The 18,519-nt window shown below is 30.9% G+C and overlaps 1 protein-coding gene and 2 pseudogenes across 4 annotated transcripts; 1 reads left to right on the top strand and 2 right to left on the bottom strand.

Annotated features, from left to right (window-relative positions):
• Positions 1–1,690: 1,690 nt before the first annotated feature.
• LOC149892009 (uncharacterized) lies at positions 1,691–13,109 on the bottom strand (annotated as a pseudogene).
• Positions 3,022–8,360, bottom strand: LOC149892010 (uncharacterized). 3 transcript variants are annotated; one of them, XM_090077891.1, is made up of 7 exons: positions 5,707–8,360; positions 5,300–5,344; positions 4,816–4,854; positions 4,566–4,625; positions 4,409–4,489; positions 3,581–3,688; positions 3,022–3,254 (listed from the first exon to the last, which is right to left on the bottom strand). In XM_090077891.1, exons 1-7 carry the CDS (start codon positions 8,009–8,011, stop codon positions 3,112–3,114), a joined length of 2,781 nt encoding a protein of 926 aa, XP_089934017.1. In that variant the 5' UTR covers positions 8,012–8,360; the 3' UTR covers positions 3,022–3,111. The 3 variants fall into 3 exon arrangements, with proteins under 3 accessions (XP_089934017.1, XP_089934018.1, XP_089934019.1); XM_090077892.1 differs by lacking the exon at positions 4,816–4,854; XM_090077893.1 differs by lacking the exons at positions 3,022–3,254; positions 3,581–3,688 and adding an exon at positions 3,849–3,931.
• A 1,043-nt stretch (positions 13,110–14,152) lies between the features above and the next one.
• Positions 14,153–17,547, top strand: LOC149892008 (uncharacterized; annotated as a pseudogene). Its single transcript, XR_016449678.1, has 3 exons — positions 14,153–15,169; positions 15,415–16,744; positions 16,957–17,547. The product of XR_016449678.1 is annotated as an uncharacterized LOC149892008 (transcript).
• Positions 17,548–18,519: the final 972 nt, after the last annotated feature.

Here is an 18,519-nt window from a genome sequence, read left to right as displayed (position 1 = left end):
AGTCGTTTAAAAATAAAAATTTGTCACGATTTACGTTGATAAAGGAAATTATCTTTGAACGATTTTTTGCACACTACTATAACCACCAAAAGTACTGTCAGGGCCTGTTCACCAAAAGTACTGTCAGCCCGTTTGCCGAGATATCGACGTCATCATTATTTTAACTTAATTTTATTTTGCGTTTATATGAAAAACGAGCTGGCCCGGATAGCGATCCGGGCTAGTTCGTTTATTCATATAAACGCAAAATAAAATTAAGATGAAAGAAGGACGACGTCAAGATCTCGGTAAACGGGCTGGCTCGTTTGCCGAGCCAGCCCGCTTTCCATATAAACAGGCCCTCAGAAATACTTTGTTATTGATGATACGTGGTTTTGCTCTCACATTTTGGGCTAATGTAATTACGTGGTTATGTCACGTGATAAATTCTGTGTAATTCTTTGGTCGGACTGTTAAGAGCTTTTGCAGTTACATGGGTACCACTTTATAGAAACGTTTTAAATAATAAAATATAAAAGCCCAAAAGTTGCTGTTACGAGGTTTTGCAGTTTCACTGACGATGTGTGTGTGTGTGTGTGTGTGTGTGTGTGTGTGTGTGTGTGTGTGTGTGTGTGTGTGTGTGTGTGTGTATGTGTGTGTGTATGTGTGTGTGTATGTATAATATGCCATTTGCTTAGCCCAACTCGGTTTTCCTTGTTTGTAACGGTTTTTACAGTCTAATATAATTGGCCGGTTGTTCAATGTTAATTTGAAATGACTGTTCGCCCAATTAGTCCCCTGCCATCCACAGTGGGCCAGAATGGCCAATTTTGAGACAAAATTAATAACTAATTTAATATTAGTGCTACATTCACTATTTTTGGCATGAGTGCCAACATAAGGTTTGAGCTTCTTATGAAGGCGTTATTTTTTATTTAGTTGTTATGGATACCTATTTTTTAGCACAGCAACAACGTACTTTTTTTAGTTGTAGATCTTTTATGTGTGCTATATTCACTAAATTTGGCATGAGCACTAGTGTAAGGTCTGCGCTTCTTATCAAGGTGTTATTTTTTATTTGGTTGCTATGGATACCTAATTTTTGCATGGCAACGACCTACTTTTCGTAGTTGCAGACTTGTTATGTGTGCTATACATACTAAATTTGCCACGAGCACCAGTGCAAGGTCTGCGCTTCTTATGAAGGTGTTATTTTTTTTATTTGGTTGCTATGGATACCTATTTTGGCGTATCATTAACTAATTGTGTCATATACACTAAATTTGGTAAGAGTACTAATACGAGGTATGCATTTTATATCATGATATTAAGTTTGGTTGCTATGGGTACCTTATTACGCATTGCAACAAGCCTTTTATAGTGACAGTCAATTTTATACAAATTCTTGACTTATTTACTGCAAATTATTAAAAAAATAAAATTTTTAATGTTATGGTGTTCCGAATAAATGTACGTGGGAATTTTTTAATTTATCTTAGTTATAGAATACTGACAATTTTAATTTGCAATCCATAAATTTGAATTTTAATAATAATCAAAGCAAGAAACCAAAATTTGGCATGTAAAAATCTATAATAAGAACATTTAAACACTGTTTTTTAACATTTGCAGGACACCTTCTGGCAAAGGCTTCTTCTTAGTACTAACTGTTGTTCTTAGTGAAGAAATGACTGGATCACTAGAACAATATAATCGCTTAAATAAATCTTCATTACATTTGATACGGTCACACTTGCGTGTAAAATGCTCACGATACATTTTAAAATCTTTATTCCAGGCCTCTATAGTTTCTTCACTTAAGAGCCCAATCGGTAATGTCATGTAATCAACAACACTGGGAGCATGAATTAACATTTTGTGATTGCTCTGCGGCATATAGTACCATGGATAGCATTCCACGTAAAACCTAGCTGTATGTGTACAGTATTCCATGAATAAATCTGTATCAAGCTCAAAACCACATGAAATACAAGTCAAAACAACATGGAACATTTTTATAAGTTCAAAATTAAGTCCTGTGATTTCAGAAAACAATTGTTCATCTTCTGGAGATGTTGCCATCATTAGATGTTCCTGAGCCCCTAGCCTTAGGCCTATCAACAATCAGTCCCATCTTCTCTTGAAAAGCAAGTTGAATTTTTTTCTTTTGCATTTCAATTTGTTGCTTGTCAGCTGGTAATCTTGATGAACATCTCTTGACTGGTAATTTGTAAGCAATATGGATTAAGCATTCGAATGTTCGTATCCATGCATGTAGAATTGAAATCCCATATTGCAACCCATTTTGAGTGTACAACTTCAGTAACACCTGTAATAAATAAAATACTGCATTTTAAACTAATCAAATATAAAAAGGTGTGCATATATATATATATATATATATATATTTATATATATATATATATATATATATATATATATATATATATATATATATATATATATATATATATATATATATATATAGCACTAGATGCACCTTAAGGTGACAGTATATATTTTACTACTTTAAGGTGACTCTTCGAAAATTTTTAAAATTATGTCAAGTGAACAATCTCTAGAACTTCGCCAGGCATTACACAAGCATTATTTTAAATTGGTTTCGTACTTTTCCTTTTCTCGGAAAATATAATTGAAATATATAATTTTGCCGTCGCCTTAACGTTTTTTGTATATCTTTTAGTTGCCTTAAGGAAAAAATATTCCTGGATCGACCATATGGTGACAATAATTAGTCACCTTAAGTAACATTTCTAGAGCACATGTATTTCAATTCAATTGATTCAAATTACGATTAGGCCGAGTTTTTTAAGGATCTATACTTAATACCTATCACCCATCTGACATCGTTTCAAACAGGTTACTTAAAATTCAAATGAACAAGTAAATATTTCAGATTATTAGTTCACTTAAAAATAAATTTAACTAAAGATAAACACGATAATAAAACACTTAAAAAGTTAAAAAAACGGCGAACTGTAGAAAACTTTCGGAAACGTCTTTATAGAAAAGTGAGAAGAATTTTTAATAAATAAAGGTACGAAGGATAGTAAATTATTAAAGTTAAATAAGCTGTTAAATGTACGAAAATAGTAAAAAAAAAAACTGTCTTTATGAACAGTTGTCAATTCCAAGCTCTGAAAATACTTTCTTCTGACTTATCTGTCTCAACCGACGAGTGTTCACGATTCGGGTTCTAACTTGCATGGGCTCCAAATGAAATTTCTCCGCAAATTTCTCCATTTCCTTTCGCCCTAAAATAAATGGGAGAATATTATGGCCCACATTTTCAGCCGATAAAACTAAATACTGGATGTTAAGTTTTAGCATTATACTTTTTAAAAAAAGGTTAGGAACTATTTAAAAAGGATACATTTACAAAAGCGTTAAATACTTTGTTATACACTATATACTGTTTTTAGAGCACTAAAGTATATGCTTGCAAAATGCTTTGATTATTTTAACTTTTAGAAATAAATGTAAGGAACTATTTAAATGTTTACTATGTTTAACAAATAAAGTAAAATCAAATCATAAGATAGCAGGAGAAAACAGCCAAAATTAAAATTAGCTCAATTACCTGGGTACCCATGATTCTTTTCAAGGTGTATAGCAAATTCTCTTTCAAATGCAATCTTGCTAGTCTCATCCCATAATTTATATTTACATTTCTTTTCAACCGATTTTTCTAGATAGAATATGCTGTAAGTATTAAGATAAAACGTTTGGAAAATCCAATTTTTCTCACCTATACTGTTCCTGTTTAGAAGTTTGCACTTTGGTTTGAACATTGAACTCTATTTTATAAGATTATCATATATCTAATATCTTAGGAAGATGACACTTGCCTTTATTTCAATGTTTCATTCTGCCTGCGGCCATGCAATAATCAACTCAGTTTCTTGAAACTAATGATTTTTGGGTGAGTCATCTACAATAATCATTTACAATAATAAAAGCTCAAACTATCCAGGATTGAATTGATTGCCCATAGGTAAACCATTTTTTTTTTTTAAACAAATTAAAAAGTTTAGTATAAAGCAACATTTATGGATTTAGTTGTCTGTTAAGTAAGTTTTGACATCTATTTGACTTTTGCAAATCTGAAGCATATTATGGTTTGAAGAAAAGATCTAAAAACCTCCTAAGAAAGTTAGGCTAGTCAATGATGTTTTGAATTTAGAAAAACATACTCATACTGGGTGCACTTAAACCTTCATTTTTGATGGCCTTGCAAATTGAATGTAACAAAGAGGCTCATAAACATGACTTGCATCACTGTCTAACTTACCTTGGACTCAAATAAACACTGACAGTTAATAAATTCTTTCTAGTTTGAGTTAGTTACATTTAATATTTCAAATGCAAGTACAAAATATTAAACCTTTTAATAACAAAGGCAACAGACCTTTGGCTAACTGACATGATTGTTTTTGTGATCCTAATTCACCAGGTTCATCACTGTTCTCAGATATTTGATTATTTTCAACTAATAAATAGAAAACTTAATATATAATAGGAAAACGACAAAAAAAACAAAAAAAAAACAAAAAAACAATTAATACTTTTTTCAGGTTTATATGACTTATCATTAACATCATCCATAGATTCTTCATATTGATTTGCTACAAGATAAAAATAACATCATGTTTTAGAATTACTAAACTGCTTTTAAATTATTTTAAATTAAAAACCCCTTAAGTGCAGCATGTTTTTTCCTAAAATTGGCTTCAAGTGCTTAGATTAGAAAATAAAAATATTTCTGGAAGTATACATAATTTTAAAAAATTCAATAAAGCATAATAAACAACTTACAGTGTTTGTGAAAACTTTCACTATTAGTTTTACATTTTCCTAATAAATAAATTTAAAAAATGCTATTTTCAATGAAACACAACACTTTTTTTAAACTAATTTTAAAACCAAGTAACATAATCATTTTAAAGATGAAACTGTGGGAAGATAAGGTTGACCCTCAAACAAGCTAGGCTCAATGAGCAATAACTTCTTGTTGGCTTGTAAAACCTTCTAAGTATACTTTTAATGAGAAATTTTGAATGTAAATTTATGGACTTTGAATGAAATTTTATGAAAAAATTAAAACATGATGCAAAACTTCTGAAAATTGACTAATCAGAATGCATCTTTTGCATCAAAAAGAAAGTTTTTTCACTCAAATTAGTTTATTTGCTCTATGAAAAATTTGTGATCTAGACATGGAAGGTTTTCTAAGTAAGTTGATTTTTTATCAAAATCAGAAAAATAGTAAAAAACAGTAAAAGTAGTCATGTTTTCTTACCTTTAAGTGTTCTTTTTGGATACACTTTTCTCTCTGTCACAACTGCTATAAAATAAATGGAAACAAAACTTTTTAAAGGCTGTTTAGAGCAGTTAAAGTAAGGGAGCAAGCAAATACAAACAAATAGCAGGCTGAATTTTCAGGAATTTCTTTTCTTAATGTTAAAACTTTTTCAAGAGAACTGGTGAGATTACTCTTTCTTAACTATGGTAAAAATAATTTCTATGTTTTATGGCAATCATTTTTTTCTCTCTTCATATTGTCTATTATAAAGAAGATTATTCAAGCAAATTAACATCTGAGCTAATTCTGTTACAATCTAAGAAACTGCAATAATCTTTAATTAGATGCACATAATATATATAGTATGCTTTTGATATTGATTACAAACAAAGGAAAATGCTGACCTTTCACTGGTATTAAAAGTTCTTCCACAATACATTTATTCTTTATTTCTCCTAAAGTAGAGGAGCTAGGGCTTGATGATTTAATATGGTCAACTTTGCCTGCTTCATGAATATTCATTAACATTTGGCCTGTTGTTTTTATTTGTAATGAACCAGGAGCAGCCTGGTAAACATTCTGATTAATTCTCTCTGAATGCCCAAAGTGGTTAAAGATTAAGGTTTTTTCCTTTTCAGATAATTCCAATTTTGCCAAAATTGTTGCAATACGATGGCGATTCTGAGTGGCATTGATGGCACCTTTTTTATCTAAGCGTATTAGTATCTCATTAATACAATGCCAGCCACTTGCATGGCTCAAGCTGTTTTGGGTACTTGCAAAAATGTATTGATTTTTATCAGGAATTCCAGCATTTCTTCTTACCTCTTTATTTGTTAGGTAGTGCATTGCTTTGATGCATTCTGGTGGAAAAAGAACAGGAACAAGGTGATCACCACCTTTCCCTGTTTGATATGTAATAAACATTTGCTCTGAATTGAATTCAACTGGTAGGTCTTGTTTATCAACCCATTCTCCTTTCAATGCCTCATTCCACTGATATAACTGGAGTCGAACTGGTTCACCACCACGCCTAGCACTAAATATAGTCAGACATGTGGCAGTAGCTGACCTGATGGTAGTAAATGAATTCAATGGATGTTCATAATCGTCAATTGAATTCATAATTTTATTACATTCCTCAATTAGTAACTGAACATCTCCCTCATTTGGCAGATTTATTGGCTTACGCAGGTTAGTATTTTTACGATAATTCAGATTGTAGTAGGCATCACCAAACAAATCATCTTCATACAACTTTAATACCTTTAAGAAATCAACCACTCTTTGAGATCTCAAATCCTCATTTTTTACCAAAAAATAACCAATTAAAAATTTTGCTGTTAATTTTAGTAAATTTAGTATGCTGATCTTTAAGCCATTTTTTTGTGATTTTTCTGAAAAATGGTCTGAATCTTCATTTGGTTTTTCTGATATAGAATTGATTGCTTCTCCTACTAGTGTGATTACTTCTCTACAATACATATCACCTGCATTATTTAAAATATCAGTTAATTTAACCTCTGTCTGTTTGTTAAAGATACTTCTAAAAGAAATGTATAATCTTGCTGTTAGTCGCATACGTGCACGCACTAATCTTCTGGTCTCTGATACTTTATCTTTCTTCCTTTTAAGTGCACTAAAAGATCTAACACCAATCATTAAAATTATTTCATCAGATTTAATGTAATTCCCAATATCATCTAGCTGCAATGTACTGAGAAGATTTATGAAATCACTTGGATACTTCTCGATATGTTCGCTTAAAGATATAGAAACCATTGGCAGCATAAGATTTGATGCTTGACACACAAGTTGGTGCCGAGCTTTATATTTTCTTGAATAGAAACCCTTGCAGCCAGAACACATGAGAGGTAGTTCGTTATCTTGAGTGGTTGACTTTCTTTCTCTGATAAAGCATGTTTTACCTGATTTTACAAGTGACATATTATGATTTCTAATAGCCTCTTTTCTGAACAGCTCTATTTTCCAATTCTGATCTTTGACATTCATACTTAGCAGAGGTGTTACAGAAGCTTCTGTAGAATGCTTTGAAAGTATGTGACGCTTCAATCGAGTCTGAGGAACTTTGCAGAACAAGCAAAGCCGTGAAGGCTTTTTGTATTTTTGTTTACTTTCATTAATGACTATATTTTCATGTGACACTGAACCGCCAATTCTAAAATCAACTGATCTAGAAATGTCTATGTCAATTTCATCATCTGTTTCAATGATGTCTAAATGCCTTTCTGTCATAATGCCAGAATCATTAAGTGGAGTAATCAGATTTTCTATTGCGGCATCATTAAAACCATCATCAGACACTTCTTCATTCTGAGGTTTTTGCGGCACAGAAGCTGTATTTACTACATATGAAGAATGAGCACCAGTCATGTTTGAATTAATAACTAGAGGATTAGGATTTTCTATTGAGTCAGATCCCAAGCTTCCAATGGTAGGAAAGGACAATTCCATTAAGCCTGGTAAGAAAGCCATATTTTTTGTGTTTGCAATAGGTGATGAGCTTAGATATACATTTTCACCTTCAAGCTTGTCATCTTTTAAACCATCTTTAACATTAGAGGACTTGAGAATGGCATTGACAGTTGAATGATAATAATATTCTATCTCTGAGTCTGAGTCATTGAAGACAGGAGCTTCACATAAAGTTTCTGTACTATTCTTAACTTCTGCACAATTTCTAAACATTTTTTTTATACTTCTGTACTATTTCTTTTATTATACTTCTGTACTATTTCTTTTATTATACTTCTATACTATTTCTAAACAAAAATAAAATTTGATAGAAAAATTTTAAGAAAGCCTGCTAATGCAATCCAGGCAACTCAAGCTATAGTTTTGTGTTTCTTTTGTATATACCATGTAAAACACAACAATTTTCTTAAGAAACTTAAGAGAATTTTGGCCTACCTTTAACAGGTAAGCTAAGAAAACTTATCCTTAACAATATGAATATATAAGTATATGAAAAACACATATTATTGTTTGATAAAGTGCTTTTCTCAATGAACTATTAAATAACTAAACCAAAAAAAAAAAAAAACTGGAATATTTGTTACTAGATTGCTAAGTGCACTTATTCTGCAAAACTTTAAGTTATATCTTAATTGCATACAGTCTAATTTTCATCAAAAATGACTAAAAATTAGCCAAGAGGAAATGTTGTATTATAGTTCTAAGATAACCCATTTAATAAAGCCATTCAGCAGATTTCTGAACTAACTTACTGTACTGACTTTATAACTTAGTTTTCATTGAGTAGACTTTAAACTTAAACACAAAAAGATAATTCAGGAAACTTTACCAAAAGTTGATGAAGGATGATTTAACATGAAAGATATTACAATTATGGAACTTGTAAAAAGTTAAATAAAAACAAACTATGTTTTGCCAAGGCATTTCTTTTGTTGAATCACCATAGTCATATCTGAAAACACATTTTTTAAATTTATGTCTTTACTAAACTTTTGCTCACTTTTAAATTTAACAAAAAGGAATTAAAACATATACCTGATCTCAGTCTCTATGCTAATAATATTTGTAGCAAAAAGACAAAGGTGGGTTTCATTAGAAACTGTCTTTTCATGTTTCGCATTAGCATGGATAGATGGTGAGTCATTTACTATACACCCCAGATAATTTGTGTGTGGCATCAATTCTAAAAGTCATACACACACAAAAAAGAAAGTATTATCTTTAAGGCCTAGCAAATTTCTTATTTCCATAAACAAGAAACACAAAAACTGTGTAAAAAGATTTTAAAAGTGTAAAATGGTGCACAAATATGAATTTCAGATACATGCAAACATTCAATAATACTAAGTTATAAAGAAGTTATAGAACATGTAAAAAAATAAAACGGTTTTCATTTAATGCTTACCAAATGGATTTGCCATAAATTTTTTTTATCCCATCATAGATAAAACAACCCAATTCATCTTTTTCATACTGTTGGTATCTTAATTCTGCTTCAAAATTAGAAATAGTTTCATCTATTCAACAAAAGGAATATACATTGATGAAATCTTTAACAAAAATAAGTCAAGATTTGTAAATAATGTGATAATTGTGAATAACAATATAACATAGATACAAACAATACAAGTCAAGATTTGTAAATAATGTGATAATTGTGAATAACAATATAACATAGATACAGTACTTTTTGCACTTTCAAATTGGAGGAGCCGGAGCCTGATACTCTCTTTGTCTTTGTCAGATACCATTTGTGAGAAAAGAGCCAATGGAACAAGCTCTTCATTCATATACCAACTATGTCTGCTAAGAGCTTTTATTCCCTTGCCAGCAATTATAGAATCATGGTATGCAAACTGTTTCAGTTTCTTGACTAAAATCAAATCGTTGACTGGGGCATCAGCTGCAAGTGGGCAATTAATCCACCATTGCACGTAGACACTTACAGCAAACACACAGAAACGTTCTAATTTCTTGATTTGATTTTTGGTTGCAACTTCTGAATTGGGAAACTGCTCAATTATCTTTCCGGACAATAATATTATTTTGATAGTGTACAGATGTTTTGCCATCCATCTTGCTTTGTGCAAAGCTCCAGGGTGCTTCATGCTAAACTTCTGAGGTTCGGATCCTTTTGTAACTAATAACAGGCTGAGTTCAATAAGTTCTTGGTAATCCCCTCGAGTGAAATCTAATGCTAGGAATTGACGGAAGCAATTTGTTAAGCTTTCTTGTTCCTTTTCAGCTCTAGGAAGTTCAGGATAGTAAAAGTTTGCTTTATTAACTAGTGGAAGTTGTAAGTAGTGGCTCTTGAATCTGCAACAATTTATAATCATTATCACTAATTAAAGCAAGTCTATTTAATCAATTAAAAAATCTTTTTTTAAAATGATGTTGTTAAAGCATTAGGCTTACCTTTTAAAAGTTGAATGTTTGGACCAGATGAAGCCTCTATATTTAATGAATCCCAACAGTCGCTAAGCATGACTTCTCCTACATGCCTGCGGCATGCAAACCACAACAAGGAGCGGTCTAGTTCTTTCAGACACATGCTGCAGTATGCTGTCCTGCGATGTAAAGAGTGAATTAATTAATTCTTTAATAAAACTATACCTAATAGCCTTACAATTAGTCCATTACTAAAAACTCCACAGTATTTGTAATCCTAGAGTTTGTGCAAAAATGATTTGTTGATTTGAAATTTAATAGGTTATTAACATTTCACAAAATTTAATAAATAATTACTATGTTAAAGCCTAACCTGTATATGAGAATGTTGTGTCGAAGACCATACCTATGATGTTTTTGTCCCATTTCCAATCTACAAGCAGATTTTTTGTTGCAACAGAGACAACGTTACCATGTTTCAGATCAGCTTTTGTGGTTGAACTTGGAAGGGCTGGCACACCAAGAAGTTTAGTTCCATTTACTCCCGATACTAAAACAGGTAGACGATCATCAGTGTCTTTGTAGTCCAGGGAAGCCATTAGTTTTCCGTCCCAATGTACCACTATTTTCGGAGATGGATTCCATTTGTCTTTTATTTGTTGGCTGATATGGGGCAGTACTGATGTTCGATATCGATGGGCTGAACTGGAACTTAAATTTATTTTTGAAACATATTCTCCGCAGACAGATATCATCAAATGTACGAATGAATTCATCTTAGTATTACTAATGTTATTCCTCACACTCCAGGCAATAACATTTGAATTCTTGAGAATATCATGTGGGACAAATATGTGTTCACCAGATTTAATTTGCCTTTTGTGTCGCCGTTCAATTTCAGAGCAGGCCGAGCTGGGTCCAGCAGTCCCCCCAACCGATTCATCACAAGAATTACTGGTTAACTCAAACTCATCAGTTTATTTGAACATTATCGAATGGTCTCTTTTGGGAAAAGCTTTATCATAGGTTCTTTTCTGCTTTTTCTCAACAACTTTTGAATGGGCTTTGTCAATTCCTGAATAAGATGCTTTCCTATCAGTTATCGTGCTTTGCATGAAAGCAATGTCTGCATCAATGGATTCTTTTTCCTTTGTTGTTTTATGTCGTTTTTGAACTTCCATATCTTGGAGAACAGATTTCTTATAAAAATTCATGGTAGCATCTAATGTTGACATAAAAATCTTGATTCTTGGGTTATCTAAATGTCTTCGATTTTCATTGTATTTCATTAACTTCATAAATTCATTATATTCTTCTTTAATTATTTTGCCAATGTTGTTTCTTTCACTTAATGGAGGGATATTTAACTTCAAAAATGCTTCAGGACATTATCAATTGTAAGAGATAATGCATCATTAAAGTTTAAACCCTTAAGGTTTGCAAGCAGGCAAAGAATTACTTGCTTCTTTGTTGGTAGTTTATGTCCCTTGATTTCCTTGTTGTTGATACCAGGAGTGGTCCCTAATATCATTTTTATATATCGATCATTATGTCTAGTTTCCATTATGATACATTTATATTATATATTAATCATAAGTAATCTGAAAAATAATCAAAGTTAGTTAAATAACAATACTAAGCAAAAATAAAATAAACATTCATTAGATATTATTACGAAAAATGTATATTTTTCACAGTATCAAACTTTATGTCGCTTGTGCTAACTCATATGTGATCAGATTGCAGAAAAAAATTAATAGCCATTGTTTTTAGGCCCAAACGCCTTACCAAATACTTGAACAGCTATCCACGATCAAATATTGAGTTTTGTGGGGCAACTGGGACGCCCTAATATATATATACATATATATATATATATTCATATGTATATATACACATTAGGGTGTACCTGTGCACAAAATATTTTCTATATACCTTGTCAATATCATTCACTTCTTTTGGACTAACACCACATAGAGAGTAGCAGTGTGATGAGTCAGTTACATCTGACAATTCAGTATGGGCTTCGCCATCAATCATAGTAATTTCAATTTTATGGTCAACATCAATAGACTTACCATTAAGTAGGATATAGCTTGTTTTAGTAAGCTGTTTAATCTCATTTTTTAATGTCAATACCTCACTATGAAGAAGATCTGGAGTTTCCTCTACAAATTTAAATTGCAAAGGCTGACAGTACAAAGTAGATGATGGTTTAGAATTTCTCCAAAAAATTATCTTTTTATCATTGACAATAGATGAGAGCTCTAAAGGCACAAAGCATGGAATAAACAGGGACTCCTCACTCTTCAGATTCCTAGTACACTCATCATCATTACATATTTGTTTATAAATACTATGCCCACTTGAGCCATCAAAACCATCTTTGTATATTAGAGTAACTCTATTACACTCATTTGCATTTAAAACACCAGTCTGTGTCTCCAAAAGCCTTGTTGTAGTGTGATCCAGTAGATCTTGAAGTGGAACACTAGCAGAATAGTCAGTTACGCTAATGTTTTTAGGATAGCATTGATCTTTTGCCACTCTAACATTATTATATGCTGGGCAGAGATTGCATTCCTTTTTATCAGCTTTATTTTTCATCAGTTGATAAGATGCCTTTGTCGAATTACAATCTAAAATAAGGGCCAAAGCTTCATCAGTAGACATATAAGATGGGGATATAGTATCCACTAACAATTTTTCTGCTAATTTGGCTTTTTTAGGCTCATTATTTTTCCCAAATTTGACTTTAGTTGCAAATAATAGTTGGCTAGCTGAGTATTGATCCATTTCAGCAACTTTTCTATACTTAGATCTCAAAGAGGACTCATCAAAATTTAAATTAGGCCTACCAATAGGAGTGGTGACAATTGTTGGAGTAGCAGGTGGAACATATGCAAAAGGTATAAAGTCAGAATCCAACCAGTTTGCATATTTTTTCTCAAATGCTGCAGCTTTACGACTTTTAGATCAACTTCCATTTGATATTAAGTCATCGTTAGTTTACATAGCAGGATATGTTTCTAGAAAAGACAAAGAAGATGATGATGATACTTTTTTGCATTATGGTACCTATGGAAATTTTACATCTGTCTTAGACCGTGGTGGCCTAAAAATACCCAACGATACATATTGTGAATGGGTATTCTTGAGTTACATTTTGTTTAATTATGTTAGCACATCAAGCTTTTGTAGATATTCTATGTCCTGTTTATTTTTGGATATTGCTTGTACTTACGATTTCACCAAAATTACTAGAAACCATTGTCATATTCTTACAAATATTTTATTTAACAATTATTACTATATACGTTCACCTGCATCAAACAAGGAAACCAAAGTTAAAGCTTTAAAACTGTTATGTTAGCTTTTGTTAATAAATATACTATACAAAGCCTGCGTTTTAATTTTAGATGATATTTTGTTTAAAAATTGGTAATTTTTATTTTTACTTTAAACTCTTGCTGTCAATATTTCGATGTACTTAAAAACATAAGGTTTTATTTCCATTTACTAATAACAGTTGTTTTTGAACTAATTTTTTCAAAACTATCGTTTCTGTTTTATAAACGTTTTTGTAATAAAAAAATCGACTTCTTTATTAGACCACAAAAAAATAGGCTTAGACTAGGCCTTACATTAATTCTTCTTATCCTTTGTCTTTTATTTAATCAGGTTGTACTTTTTGAGTAAGACTTAAATAAGCAATATCGTTGCATGAATTTTTAAATAGATATTAAAACTTAAGAAATCTAATAGTTAATAATAATCTAATAGTTAAATCTAATAGTTATAATAGTATTAATATTTATAGTTAATAGAAATCTAATAGTTAAATCTAATAGTTAAGTGCATCAAAACAAAAAACATCGGCCTCCACATTTTTCGAGCCGTTGCGCGATAAGGAGGCCTGTTATTTTAGTACGCCCTGTCTGGATAGCGTATTCAATTGCCTTTTTCAAAAAAAATTGAAGCCAAAATTGGTCTCCCAAGATGGCGGCGATCGGAGCTCTTAGCGGTGATCTATGTACATTTTATAAGGCTTTTTACAGAAATATTAAAGAAAATAAATAGAGTTTTGAAAGAAAAACTAGACTATGAAATAAAGTTTTACTTTAAAGAAATGAAATGATTTCTAAAAAAATCAGACAATTAAAGTAATTATTTTAATACTAAGGTACAAAATATTCGATATACTTTACGATTAAATAATATTTATGCATAATCTATGTACCTTTTAGTTCTTAGTTACCCAATGCAGTGTGCTAGAAGGTTGATAATATGACTGTATGGTAAGCGGCAGTGGTGTCTACTTACAATTTTGACAAATTTTATATTTTCAATTTTTGTAGCAAGATACCAGATATGTACATGCTGCATGAACTATTAGCTGAGTGCTGTGAGTACACACAACTTAGGGGTTCCTTCTAGGATTATTTAATACATATATGTAATTAATGGATATAGTATTTAATAAAAATATTAAGTACAAAATATTATTTTTTAATATATGCTACAGGGTTCATGGCACTCAGGGAAAACCTGGAAAACCAGGGAAAAGTTTTTAAATTATGAAAAATCAGGGAACCTGGAAAATTCAGTTAACTTTTTTTGAAAATCTTTAAAATCAGGGAAAACTCAGGGAATGTTTTTTAGTTTTGTATATAACTTGAAGTTATTTTGCAATATACAAATTTTGAGTTTTTATTTTTATTGAAAGTTGCTCACTAGAGTGGTTTTATAACTTTTATAATATATAGTAACCATATCTTAAGATAACTATTTAATTAAATATAATAATATAAGATATGACTTCAGAAAAGACCTATTTTCAAGAAGATTGGTTACAACACCGTATTTATAAAGATTGGTTAGTTCCTGATGATCATGCAAAAACTAAAGCTCATTGCAAAAGATGTAAAAAATTGTTTGAGTTGTCTAATATCGGTATTCAGGCTGTTAAAAGTCATGCTGCAGGTATTTATATAAACTTTTTTAACCTGAGAGTGAAAATTAAAAAGAAATAATGTTTGATTAGTTCTTGATTTTTTATTATAATCTCAGTTATTAATAGATTGTAATCAACCTTGTGGTTGCAGTTATTGTTTTCACATAACTATTTCAAGTTTTGCAAGTTAAACTGACTGTGAAAAAAAAGATAACATTAAAATGTGACACATTTTTGAAAGCTAAATGTTTAATCTTCAATTATGTTATTTTAGGTAAAAAGCATCAATCTGCTGCAAAGCCTGTTAGCTGTTTCTTTGTTTATGGAAAAGAGTTGCAAGCTGAGTCACTTAGATGTGAAGAAAAAAATACGACATTTTCCACCAAAAAACAAACAACTATTGATCTCAATTAAATCACCCTAATCAACTAACGCTGAGATCATATGGGCACTGAAATCTACAATGAGCTGCTACTCTAATAATTCATGTGCAAATTTAAACAACACTTTTAAAAAGATGTTTCCTGACAGCAAGGTAGCAGAAGATTTTCACCATGAGTTTCTCAAAAGTATCATACATTGTTAACCATGGACTAGCGCCATACTTCAAGACACTCTTAGAAGAAGAAATCACAAAATCAGATTGTTACATCGTATCTTTTGATGAGAGTTTGAACGACATAACCCAAACATGTCAGATGGACCTATTCGTTTGATATTGGGATGTCAATGACAAAGTCAAAATACGATATTGGACATCAGCTTTTCTTGGTCATTCTACAGCTTCTGACCTTCTTACTCATTTCAACGAAAACTTATCGAAATTTGATTCAAGTAAAATGTTTCAAGTTTCCATGGATGGACCCTCTACAAATTGGAAATTTCTCAATGATCTAAATAAACACAGAAAGAACAACGAGATGCCACAGCTTATAAATATTGGAAGTCGCTCCTTGCATGTAGTTCATGGTACCTTTAAAGCAGCTATTAAATCAACCACTTGGAATATTAAAGAAATTCTGAAAGGGTGTTGACAAATTCTTCATGACAGCCCGGCTAGGCGTCAAGATTATGAAACAGTCACAGATACAAAAAAATACCCTCTTTTCTTTTGTGAAGCAAGGTGGGTTGAAAGCAAATCTGTTGCAGATTGTGGCATTGAAATCTGGCCTAATATATGCAAGTTAATTGAGTTTTGGGAAAAGTTACCATTTTCAAAGCAACCCAAATCAAAAAGCTTTTTAATTATCAAAAAAGCTGTTAAAGACAAACTTATTCTTTTAAAATTTGAAGTTTTCAGCTTTGTTGCCTGCATATTAGAGCCATATTTATTGGCATACCAAACTGACAAGCCAATGATTCCATTTATGTATAGTGACTTAGAAAAGCTGTTGCTCTCCATACTGAGCTTGTTTGTGAAACGCGAAGTTATTGATAATTGGTCTATACCAGAAGTTGACTTTCATAAAAAAGATAATCTACTTAAGGGAAATCAAATCAAACTAGGATTTGCAGCTGAAACAAGATTAGCTTCTTTACAAAAGAAAGATATGATAACCATTACTGATATTCAAAGTTTCCAAAAAGATTGCACTAACATGTATGTATGATTATTTGAAAAGTTCATGGAGCGAACTCCATTAGGGTCTATAATTGTACGCAATTCTCAGGTTTTTAACCCTAATGCATTGATAAAAATTACTCCAGAAAATGCTGAAAAGAAGTACAAATCTTTATTGAAACACTTGATTAGCTTAAAGTATCTTTCACCAGTCTTTTCTGATAAAGCTATAAATCAATTTACAAATTTCTTTAGAGAATAACTGCAAGGCGTTTAGTTAAAGATCATATGCTATCAAATAATCTTCAGCCACATGATATTGAAATTACAAACAAAATGATAATCAATGTAAGATCATCCCATGAAAGATATAGAAGCTACCTAAGTTCAATAACAGACACTAATAAAAAAGAAGCAAGTCAATTGGCAAAGAAAGTTGTTAGCAATGAAATAAAAGATGTTGAAACAAGACGAGATCAACTGAAGAAGACCAGTGAAATGTTGCAGTTTGATTTTGTAAAATTTGTTGAGGAAGCTGAAGAGAAGCAAGATCTAGGTTTATTTCTAAAGCTAATACTATGAAACGAAAAGCAAATGAGAAAAACGAAGAAATTAAGAAATTAGAGCTAGCACTTGGTATCTTAGAGCAAAAGAGAAAGTTGCTAAAATAACTTTATATAGAATGGTTCTCATATAAAGTTTTTATTTTGTTAAAACACATTACTTTGTTCGAAATATCTTTTAAAAAAACTTCTTCATTTTATTTTTTAAATAAAAGAATAATAAAAGGAAGAAGGTTTAACTATCAATAAATTGCATGGAAAGATATGATAAATATTTATTGAACTTTTATGGTTTTGTTTCCTTATTAAACCACTTTTTATTACTTAAAAACCTTCCTTTAACAGATTGTTATCAATTAATTAAGAAGTATTTATATCCTTAAAAAATTTTGATAAAAATAGTAGGGGAACATGGATTCAGTTGCGAAAGTATTATATCCTTCAACATTAGCGAGGAAAATTATATATTTTTCGCCATCTGAACTCAGGGAAAAAGTACTTGAAATCGGGTAAAAATCAAGGAATACTCAGGGAAAACTCAGGGAAAATGGATTTCTAAAACTACCATGAACCCTGTGTTATTTTACTTATATTATTCTTTGTAATATTTCAGCTCTCAATAATTGAGTCAATTGTTTTAAACTTGTTATTCAAAACAAATCGGGAATGTTTGATAACATATATTTTGTATGTTATCAAACATTATCAACATTATGTATCTTATCATAAAATTTATGATACGTAAATTTACAATAAACTATCTGCATTAAATGTTGGAATGCATTAGTACTTTCTTATCATTTCGAACAAAGCAGTTTTTTAAAATTTAAAGACAGAGGAGGTTTAATTAAACCAACTAAAAGTGTTGCTATCATATGCGAAGAAACTGAAAGATGTTTCCAAAGGTTGCTTGCCTCAATAAATGGCAACCTTCCAAATGAAATAGGAATTCAAAATGCCATTTCTGGTGCTGTTTTGAGATCAGTTGATTACTCAAAAATATTTAATGAACAAACTTCTCATATGTTTGACTCAGCTATAACTGATAACCATTTATTTCCACTGATTAAACTTATTTCAAAAAACTATGCAAAAATATATCTTTATCACCTGGGTAAAAAACAAACTGCCAAAATAGCTGGAAAAAAGCTTAGGAAGCAATTAACAAAACTTATCCTATTCAAAAACCGATCAAAAATATTTTTATGATAAGATATGATATGATAGAGTTATTATATATATATATATATATATA

Source organism: Hydra viridissima, unplaced genomic scaffold (assembly GCF_058129835.1).
Source record: "Hydra viridissima isolate aposymbiotic clone 2 unplaced genomic scaffold, HvirCarnegie_v1 scaffold_2, whole genome shotgun sequence".
NCBI classification, from domain to species: Eukaryota; Metazoa; Cnidaria; class Hydrozoa; order Anthoathecata; family Hydridae; genus Hydra; species Hydra viridissima.
Note: the sequence above shows the minus strand (reverse complement) of the source record. Positions and strands in the feature narration are given on the sequence as shown.

Coding starts and splice junctions, on each gene's coding strand:
- LOC149892010 (XM_090077891.1), bottom strand. CDS start 8,011: ATGTTTAGAAATTGTGCAGAAGTTAAGAATAGTACAGAAACTTTATGT. Junction 4,855..5,299: donor TCCAAAAAGAACACTTAAAG/GTAAGAAAACAT, acceptor TTTATTTATTAG/GAAAATGTAAAACTAATAGT. Junction 4,626..4,815: donor TGAAAGTTTTCACAAACACT/GTAAGTTGTTTA, acceptor TTTATCTTGTAG/CAAATCAATATGAAGAATCT.